Source organism: Mandrillus leucophaeus, unplaced genomic scaffold (assembly GCF_000951045.1).
Source record: "Mandrillus leucophaeus isolate KB7577 unplaced genomic scaffold, Mleu.le_1.0 Scaffold319, whole genome shotgun sequence".
Classification (NCBI taxonomy): Eukaryota; Metazoa; Chordata; class Mammalia; order Primates; family Cercopithecidae; genus Mandrillus; species Mandrillus leucophaeus.
The window spans coordinates 535,960-546,343 of record NW_012103354.1 but is presented as its reverse complement, the minus strand read 5'-3'; the positions used below and the strand labels follow the sequence as shown (position 1 = coordinate 546,343).

General features: G+C 50.0%; 1 protein-coding gene across 4 annotated transcripts in view; it reads right to left on the bottom strand.

Annotated features, from left to right (window-relative positions):
* Nucleotides 1-1,845: 1,845 nt before the first annotated feature.
* TK2 (thymidine kinase 2, mitochondrial) overlaps nt 1,846-10,384 on the bottom strand; it is a 40,169-nt gene continuing 31,630 nt past the window's right edge. For 2 of the 4 annotated variants that reach the window (XM_011987885.1, XM_011987886.1), the window contains 4 exons: nt 9,210-9,298; nt 8,565-8,644; nt 6,241-6,321; nt 1,846-4,574 (listed from right to left, as the gene is read on the bottom strand). In XM_011987885.1, coding sequence (XP_011843275.1) covers nt 4,476-4,574; nt 6,241-6,321; nt 8,565-8,644; nt 9,210-9,298 — 349 coding nt within the window. In that variant the 3' untranslated portion in view covers nt 1,846-4,475. The remainder of the gene's footprint in view (nt 4,575-6,240; nt 6,322-8,564; nt 8,645-9,209; nt 9,299-10,384) is intronic. The other 2 variants (XM_011987884.1, XM_011987887.1) reach the window with 1 other exon arrangement.

The window sequence follows — 10,384 nt, the reverse complement described above, 5'->3', positions numbered from 1 at the left end:
TGCATCTGTTTATTTTCTTCTATCGCTTTTTTTTTTAATTTATTTTTCGAGATGGAGTTTCATTCTTGTTGCCCAAGCTAGAATGCAATGGCGTGGTCTCGGCTCACTCCAGCCTCCACCTCCTGGGTTCAAGTGATTCTCTTGCCTCAGCCTCTCAAGTAGCTGGGATTACAGGCACCCACCACCACGCCTGGCTAATTTTTTTGTATTTCTAGTAGAGATGGGGTTTCGTCATGTTGCAGGGTGGTCTTGAACTCCTGACCTCAGGTGATCCACCCACCTCCCAAAGTGCTGGGATTATAGGCATAAGCCACCGCACCCAGACTCTCTACTTTCTAATACAAAGTATCTATAGCAAACTATAGATACTCATTTGGGCATTGCTTTTTTCATATAACTTTATGTCCTAGAAATTATTTCATATCTATTCAGAGATCTTCCTCATTCTTCTGTACAGCTGCATAGTACTCCATCATGTGAATGGAAAATAGTTTACTTAACCACTCTCTTATATATGCATCTTTAGATTGTTTCCAATATTTTGTAATGATTAACTATCTCCCAGGACACCTGTGTTCCACAGAGCCCAGAGCCCAGTCTAGTAAACAGAAAAAGAAGAAGAAACACAGAAAGAAATTCAAGACAGCGTCTGTGGACAGCAGTAAATGGCAATACCCATTCTGGATTCCATGACATAGGCTTTCTCTTAGCTTCTGTTTAATAATAGCTTCTGCCAAGTTCACTGTCTTATGTAAACTAGAGGAACACAAAATTCACTCCAGCCTTAGGGAAGCTGAGGGGATGGGATTATTAGGAAAAGAAAGTGTGTGCCAGTAACCCTGAGGCCTTCAGTGAGTAATTCTGGCCAAGTCCAGAGCAGCCAGGGATGTATTATTACTATTCCATTCTGAACAATGGATGACTGACATTGGCAAGAGCTTGTCAATTATTTTAATAACTAACTCTTCAGGGTGGAGAGGGCCAAGGAGATGGGTGTTCCTCATTCCACACATACTTGAACACTTGAGGGAGCTCCCCACCCCAGGGCTCTAGGAAAACAGAAGTGATTCAGATTCCATAGTACCCTGTGGGTAGACAGGTTTCAGGACCACCTTTTACCTGCTCTGAGGTTTAAATGGCACCACCGTCCCAGGTCTAATGGTGTGAGTCTGCAGGAAGATTGTTCTGACTGATATATTCCCCAGGTGGGGGGGACACTTCTCATCTAGGTGAAGAGCTCCTACGGAAATGAAAGGGGCAGAAAGAGAAAGTGAAAGGCAAAAACAAGCTGGGTAATGTTTCCAGAGGTCCACATTCACTCATTTGTAAATTCGGTCACTCATGTCATTGGAACAAGGACAAGGTGGTTTCATTCTTCACAGGGTTAGGCCTTGCAAGGGACATTATGGTGTGGGATGGGGATAGTGAGGGTGAGGATGAGGGTGGGATGACATGGGAGCAGAGGGGAGAGGGAGGTGAGGCCCAGAGGACTCCGCAGCGCTGATGCCAGATCATGTGACCGGTTCTGCGGGTGGGCACTGCCCTCTTGCCTTTCCCCCACCTCCCAGGGCCTCTAGCAAAGCCTTGTAGGAACCTTCCAACTTATCTTAGTTATGCCTTGGAAAGGGACATTATCAGCATCTGGATTACGGTGTGGATGGGGAGCAGTGGGCTCTGATGCCAACCGTGGCCAGAGCAGGAGCTCCAGGCACCATCCTGGACAGTCAGGCCCTGGAAGAAGGAAGCCAGGAGCCAAGAGGTGGAACCAAAAGAGAAAGGTGGGAAGAGCCTGGGACCCCGATGGCCCCTAAGCCACCACAAAGCCCGAGACCACCCTGCTACACACTTTTGTGTAAAAGATAAATATATTTCTATCTAGTTTCCAAAAAAAACAGGTACATAAGATATTTTTAAATGGTTATAATCACATATTTTACATGTACAGTCAAAAAGCTTAAATAAAAACTGGAATAAACGCTAACTGAAAGAAAATGTATATGACGTGCAACATTTTTAAAAAGTCAGCGAGAGGTAGAGCAGCTGAGCAGCTCTGGCGTGTACTGATTTCATGTCCCCATGGAACTACAGTCTCAAAGCAAGGATGAGGTAGGCCCAACACATCTGGAATGTCACTGCCCTGGGTGGCCCCTCTGGTTCTACAGGGATGCCAGCCCCTGCCATGCCCCTCCCAGCCACGGCCAGGAGCCTCTGGGGAGGACCCCCCAGTGCTCTAAGGACAAGGCCCCATTGTGCCCATGTCCCATCTGTCCTTCTCCTGCCCCGGTCCACAGTGTCCATGACTGCTCTGTGGCCCCTGCCCCCACCAGCCCTGCCTGCCACAGGGGGACAGCAGCCCTTGTGCAAACTGGCTTCAGCCATTTCAGGTATGGTCTCTAGGATGGGAGGATTTTGCGACCTGCCCTGGCCACTGCTGATGCACCCAGCCTCCTCTCCAAGGTGGAAGGCAGGGAGGACAGCAGGCTCTTCTTGGACCCATACATTCCATGTTAGGAAACATGGGGTTTGAAAAATAAAAACACATTACTCTACTGCAAAAGGATGCTGGCAGGAGCTAAAATCACTGGCCCAGGAAGCACCTCAAAATCAACAACAGGGCTTAGGTGAAGGAGTTACAGGGTATCACAGAGTAAGAGAAAAATCATGGGTACATGTTCTCAGGACCTCTTGAGATTGTGCCTTGGGCAAAAAAAAAAAAAAAGTGGGAAAAAAAAAAGAGAAATCACATTTGCCCCAAAATGGATGCGCAAAATGAGCCTAGGGGAAATATTGGACTGTTCATTTAAAAATTCTCAAGATGGACCCCACATGTCAAGATTCCTGGTAGCAAAGGTTCTGCCTTCCCCAGTTTTCCAGCTAATTAGCAGCACGTGGGCTACAGGTGCTGCTAGGCACAGTTCCCGCCTGGCTGCTGCCTCTCATACTGCCAATGGCACAAGAACTGGTCCGAACAGGAAGAACCAGGAGTTGAAGGCCTTGACTTCTTAACTCTCTGGGACTGGCCCAGCAGGGTCACTTGGCACCTCTGCAGAGTCGGAGCACTGCATGTACAGGTGCCCATACTCACAGGGGCCTGGGAGTGGCCTTGCTACCTCTATTTACAGCTAACGGCTGCTCTGAGAGCCCATGGCCTGTTTCTCCAGAGTTGAGCCTTAATCCTTCCCAGGGTTTGCATCCAGTCTTCTTGAAGCTCGCTCTGCCCACCTCCGAAGCTTCAGGACTAGCAATGCTTCCAGAGCCTTTATTTGCGAATCCCAGTTTTCCAGACTGTCCCCAAAGGGAATATTCTTTCTTTCTCTTGTTTTCTGCTTGATCCAAGGGACAGCCTTGCTTTCAACGCAGTTCCAGCTGAGTGAAGTTAAGGTATTTTCTGAACCAACAAAGATGATTTCAGGCTCTATGGCTCGAGGCATTCCCCTGGATGAAAGAACATTTCAAAAAGCCTTAAGGCCACTTGTATCTCTCCCTTGGGCCACAGACTTTCAGTAATTCCAAGAGCAAAGCTCCTTATAGAAGGACACAGATAGTACGGGAGCCTTGGAAGCCAGGGCTGGCTGCCCCTTGCCTCCGCTTGGCTCTGGGCAAACCAGCCACACACCAAAAGCGACTTCCCTGACATGGAGTTGGCAGCAGCTCAAGCAGGACCTTCATCGCCAAGGAGACAGAGCACCATTCAGGAGCCAGCGTGTGAATCTCCTAAGGTCAACATCCACAGGAGGACGTGGTGGATGGGCCTGCAGTGGCCTCGGGCAGGGAAACCACTGAACACCGGGCTCCAGTCAAATGCAGCACAATTTTGTGGAAGTCTAGAAATGCTGACTGTCCTTGGGAACTGCTCAACACTGAGAAAATGTTATCGGCTCCACACACTGCCAGCTCCCCCCAAAGAGACACGAGAGCCTCCAACCAGAAGAGGCAGGGCGGTGGGGAACAGCTCTCAGGAGGAGGCAGCCAGGGCAAAGGAAAGTTGTGGAGTTGGCTGAAAGTCTGAATGGTGCCAGCTCCACTGCACACTGGCTGTGTGACCTCTGGGGAGCCCTCAATCTTTCTGAGCTTCAAATTCCTCACCTGGGACATAAGACTCCTACCTCAGCCTCCTGATGAAGGCTGAGATGACTGGTACACAGCTCCAGCAGGACGTCAGGCACACAGCAGGTGCTCTCCCTAAGGGCTTCATGAAAGCAACTCGGCAGCACGAAGCCACTGGAAGAGGCACCAGGGGAATGTGAGGCTGCGAACAGCAAAGGGCTTGGCAAACCCATTGGTCCCGTTTGTCACTTACCCATGAGGGCCAGAGACTTATGACAAAGACACTAGCAAAGGAGAAGAGACCATTAGGAAAATCAAGCCGGCCAGACACAAAGCCCTCCTGGGAGCAAGTTTTTCCAGATTGCTCATAATAGCTAACTTGGCAGCAGCAGGCATTTTTCAGACATGATCCATAGACCTTCTGCCTCCTATGGGCCAAGCTTCCGATTCTCTGGAGTTAATATTCGATCCCGATTTTGTTCAAAGAGTTGTAACATCCTCTCCATGTGGTGGTCAGCCTCGATCACCTGGAAATTAGACACACGGGTCACAGGGCTGCACTGACCTCAGCAGCATCCTCCCTTCACAGCTGGAGAGAGAGACATGGAAGCAGGCAGCAGACAGCAGGGGGCAGGGGGCACAGAGAAGGTTGCAGGCAGATAAAAAGGAAGGTTAGAGCCAAACTGCTGTCAGCTCTAGGGCAATCTACATTTCCAATGAGGTTTTCACTTAAGAATGTACTATAAGAGCCAGGTATGGTGGCTCATGTCTATTATCCAAGCACTTTGGGAGGCTGACACCTGAAGATGACATGAGCCCAGGAGTTTGAGACCAGCCTGGGCAACATAGTGAGACCCTGTAAGCTCATGAACGATTTGTTTTTTTCCCTCATCACTTTCTACCCTCCTTTTTTTTCCATAATGAGGGAGAAAAATAAACTGTACTTATTTAAAAATCTACTACAGTAGGCCGGGTGCAGTGGCTCATGCCTGTAATCCCAGAATTTTGGGAGGCCGAGGCAGACAGATCACTTGAGGCCAGGAGTTTGAGACTAGCCTGGACAACATGGCAAAACCCCATCTCTACGAAAAATATAAAAAATCAGTCAGGCATGGTGGCATGCACCTATAGTCCCAGCTACTCGGGAGGCTGAGGCAAGAGAATCACTTGAACCCAGGTGGCAGAGGTTGCAGCAAGCCGAGACTATCACTGCATTCCAGCCCGGGCAACAGAGCGAGACTCTGTCTCAAAAACAAACAAACAAAAAACTACTACAGTAATATCTCACTTTTCAGAACCTCACTGCTTACAAGAGCCATGAGCAGAAGTGTTTGAGCCCAAACAGATGTTCCTATGGCCACGCACAAAAGCTGATGCATAGCCCTGCCTCACAGTCCATCAAACATTGTTCCTATAGCCATGCACAAAAGCTTGCACACAGCCCTGCCTCACAGCCCATCCCATGTTGTATATGTAACCATCTTAGGTTCCCTCCAATCAAGACTCAGAGGGACCCCAGACTCCGCATTTCTTGGGAGCATCTGGGCCACTGTGCATTTGTGTGAGTAAAGAAATCTGGAAACAGCAAACTGGAAAACAAGGACGGGGAAGTGAGGAAATGCTGACAGGGGCAGATACATCAATATCAGTCAGAAATGATACACGGCAGCAAGAGAAAGGAGGGTTACTGTAAAAAGTAAACACAGGAATGCAGACACATTAGTGGGCAGGACAGACAGTTCCACACCTCAGCACTTCCTAAGGGCATCACCGTGTGGCAGCCCAGACCAGACACTGACATTCCGTCTGATGACCTGAGTCACCAAACAAAGGTGAAATGAGGTTCTGTGTCATCCACGGAAGAAGGAAGGTCACATCAGAGGAACCACCATCCCAAATGGTGAAAACTGAAACCCGGGTCTACAGTCTTCACTGAAGATGCTGGATCAGTGACAACCGCCAGGTGTGATGGCACTGACACAGACTGCCTTCCCTTGGGTCTGGCCAACTCACTCTGAGACTCAGCCCAGAAACAGGGACTAGGAGAGAGAGGACCAGCCTTCCCACCTTCCTCCTTCCAAGTTGTCAGACTCTAAAGGACTGTGCCCTCCCCTGTCTGCAAGATGGCTGACATTCCCTGGGTCACTCCTCTTTCTAGAACAGTCTCGTACCCTGTAAGGGAGTCTTACTTACCAGAACAGGGGCTGCCACGGGGAAAAGGCTGCCTTTGATGAGCCATTCCTCATGGAGATGGTGAATTGCTTCCAGGTATTCCTGCCAGGGAAACATAAACAGTCTGTCGGGAGTGGGCAGGGCACACCCCACCCACCAAGGGTCTCAAGCAGACGGGGACAAAATAGTCAATGACCATGGGCAGTGACTCGGACAAAGCAACCCTGCAAGAGCAAACCTGGCTCAGGCAGACCGTGGCAGACGCAGCTGCACACTCGGTGGCCAGGTTGAGCAAAACGACAGCAGAAGTGTCACCAGCCACCCTGCTCTGCTCCACTGGGGGTTCATAGGCACAAACACTGGCCCTTCCTCTGGCGCCTGAATCAAAGCCAAGGCAAAAGGCAGGACCCACACCTGCCTTCTCCCATTTACTGCCACTTCTGCAGCAGCAAGGCCTCAGTTCCTTCAGACAGGGGCCCAGCCCCAGGCAGCCTCTAAACCCTCCCCTCTGTCTTGCAACCAAGAGGACCATGACCCTCACCCCTTGCCCTTCTAGCCCCTCAACAACTCATAACCTATAGACCCTCGAGACTATAAAGACCGCCAGCTACAGAAAGCCTGATGTGGTGGAGCCCAAGGAAAAAGGGGCACAGGCCCTCTCGAGCCATGGGGCCTACATATCGGGCAGAGCAGATACTCGTGCTCTCCCAGGCACAGAGTGGGATGGCTCCTCACACAGATTTCACTCGCCAACAGAGGCTCGCGTGTCAACTCTGCAGCTGCCTTTTCATCTGCTGCCCAGCTCTCCCGTGGCAACAGGAGCCAGATGTGTCCCATGGACTTGGTCAAACCCTTAAGACAATGGCTTAGATCACAATTTGGAGGGACCCCAGACTTGGGGAGCATTGGGGTCACTGCAGAGCTGCTGTGCCCATCACAGCACAGTCCAGCCTGGCCCCATTCCACCACACTCCATCTTCCTAGCATTCTTGTCTCCAAGATTTCAAAGGAGCTGCCCAGAGTGAAGCCCGGGCCTTCATAGCAGGAATGCATCGTGCTGGCACCAGGGAAAAACAAGGCTGAGCAAGGCTTCAGGAGTTGGATAGGCCTCCCAGGGCCCCCAGTCCAGCCTATCCTGAGCTCAGAACCCCTGACGCCCCACTGAATGCTTGCCCAACTTCTGTCTCCCTCCAGAGGCAGCTTTTCACATGGGACATTCAGTTCAATACTAACTGAGCAACTACTAGGCACCAGGCCCCAAGGCACGTGCAGAGGACACAGAGAGTAAGACCCAATCTTAAAAAGCCGGTATTAATGAGGGATGGGGAAAAAAAGGTATAAACAAATAGAGTCAGTATACTGTCCTAAGGCCTGTGATCAAAGAAAGCCAGTGGGTGGGTTTGGGTGGGTTACAATGGAAGGAAGGTCAGGGGTGGCTTCCTGGAGAAGGTGACATCTGAGTAATACTTTAAAGTCAAAGGAAACAACTGTGCAAAAGCACATTTGCATAGCTCCACTGTGCGTGTAGATGTTTGTGTGTGGCCACAACTAGTTCCTTACAGCCACAGCATAGAAAGTAAGGAATGGAGGAAGATAATGCCAGAGAGGCAGCTGGGGCCGGGTCATAAGCCATATTACAAAGTGAGGACTGCATCCTAGCCAGCAGCAAGGCACTGAAGGGTTCTGGGCTGGGAAATTGCACGAGTGGTGATAAGTATTGGAAATATCAGCTGCGCAGCAGCCTGGAAGCTGGATTTTGAGGGAGATGTGAGGAGGGAAGGACCAGGGCAAGAAGCACAGCCCAGGCCTGTACTGGCAGAGTCCCCATGAGAGTCAGTGTGGCCTGAGCAGAACTCAGAGGGGCATGGCATCTCTCCAGTGGGCAAGCACTACTAAGCATGAGCACTGCCTCCATGCTGGGCACTGCGCTGAGCACTAGGGATGCAGCAGTGCACAAGGGGGCTGGTCCTGTCCTCCTGGGACTCACATTCTAGGGAGGACCCAGAGAGCACAAGGCCAGGCAATCTTCAGGAGGCAGAAGAGACAAGCCCTGGTGCTGACAAGATGGGAAGGGGCAGGTGGGGAGGGGAGGGGAACACCTCCAAGCAGGAGGGTTGCCAAACCATGAGTCAGCGACCACAGGAAGCCAAGCAGATCTGGACATCCACGTGGGTCTCTGGCCAAACAGGAAGTCAGAGTTCACCCCCTGATACACTTGGTTCCTGTTTCTCTCTCTGCAGACAAGAGCACAATGATCTCATGGGGGTGGGGCTAGGAGAGGAAGCCGGGCGTGGACAGAGGTGGTTTCCCAGTTTGTCTTTAACCAAGCCAAAGAGGCCTCTTACCAGTGGAATGACCTTCTCCTCTTCCCTGCATCTCCTCTTTAACCTCTGGTAACAAGTCTCAGGATTGGTCCGAAGATAAACTGAAGTTAAAAGAATACGTGGCTCTCAGGACTCTGCTCATGGCTTGGAAGCGAAGCAGGCACACGGGCAAAGGCGGGAGAAAGGTCTGCACAGTTCAAGCAGGAGGCAGGGAGGGCCAGCTCTCGGCTTGACCACTGACCCTCGGCCCCGATTTTCATTCTCTTTCTGTGTCACCAGCCCCGTGGGGTCGTTTTGAGGCTGAATGGGATTCTGTTCATAGACAGAGCTCAGCACAGGCCTCACACCAAGCAGGTCTCAGTGAATGTTCAGGCTCTGTCCTTCCTGTTCTTTACCAACTAGAAAACCCATCAGATCACAGTGGATTTGGGTCTGAAAGTAGTGGAGGCAGGGAGGGAAGTTTAAAGAACAAAGGCCAGGGTTATTCTCCATGACAGACCAGAAGCCCCAAATTCTGTCTGCCCTCAGGTAGAAGGCTGAACTCCTATGGGGAAGGAATTGCCGAGTGCCTCACCCATTGCCCCCAAGGGTTGGGGCCCAGCCAAGCACATCCTCAAGGGGCCCAGGAGAGAGACCAGAGATGGAGGTGGGAGGGGTGCATCTCACCAATCAAATCAATGGACACGTCCATGTTCCTCAAGATCCAGTCAAACCATTCCGACAGAACTACATAGTCCACTTCTGGCATCTTCCCACTGCAATGAGAGTTGTAAGGGCTTATTCACCTAAGAGAAAGCTTCTGGGCTATGCAATTCCCCCAAAAGGATCTGGAGATGGCTCTCACTGAAAGGGAGTCACCGAGGGTACCAGGGCACAAAGTGATCCATGCAATACTGGACATGCAGTGACAAGGACCCTAAGCATTCCCGACTTCCTGCTGCCTGGGGGCAGCATGGTGCAATGCTGCAAGGGCCATGGCACAGAGTGATGGGAGAATTCACTTGGGATTGGAACTCTAGGCAAAGAAAGGGACTTTAAAGCTTGTGCCCTGAGAACAGAGACAGTGCTCAGGTTGGGCAATGAATCAGCAAACCAATTTCACTTTTAGAAATTTATTTTGTGGACCAGGGTAGTGGCTCATGCCTGTAATCCCAGCACTTTGGGAGGGTGAAGTGGGAGGATCGCTTGAGGCCAGAAGTTCAAGATCTGCCTGGGCAACATGGAAAGACCCCCATCTCTACAAAAACTACAAAAAAATTAGCTAGGTGTGGTGGCACATGCCTATGGTCCCAGCTACTTGGGAGACTGAGGCAGGAGGATCACTCGAGCCCAGGGGTTCAAGGCTATAGTGGGTCATGATCATGCCACTGCACTCCAGCCTGGGCAACAGAGTGAGACCCCTGACTCTGACAAAACAAAAAATTTATTTTGTGAAAATAATCATGATGCTCACTGTTGCACTGTTTAAAACAATAAAAAACTAAATCTTGGTAAATCTATATAACAGAAAATTCATGCAGTAACTGAAGGATGATATTGTAAAATAATATTTAATGGCATGGAAAAATTTCAAATCTAATGTTCAGTGAAAGCAACATGATCTAAAACTGTGTATACCCCAACCACATTTCCAAAACTATTCACCAATGCATCTTGGAAAGGCAGGAAAGAAAAATATCAAAATGTAAACAGTGCTTTTCTCGAGCTGCAGGACTATGTGAGACTTTTATTCTTTATACCTTTTTGTATTTTCCAAATTTTAACAACACATTACTTCTCAAATCAGCAAATCAGCAGTGGGGGTTGGGGAGCATTACTACACATTCTATTTTTTATTTTTT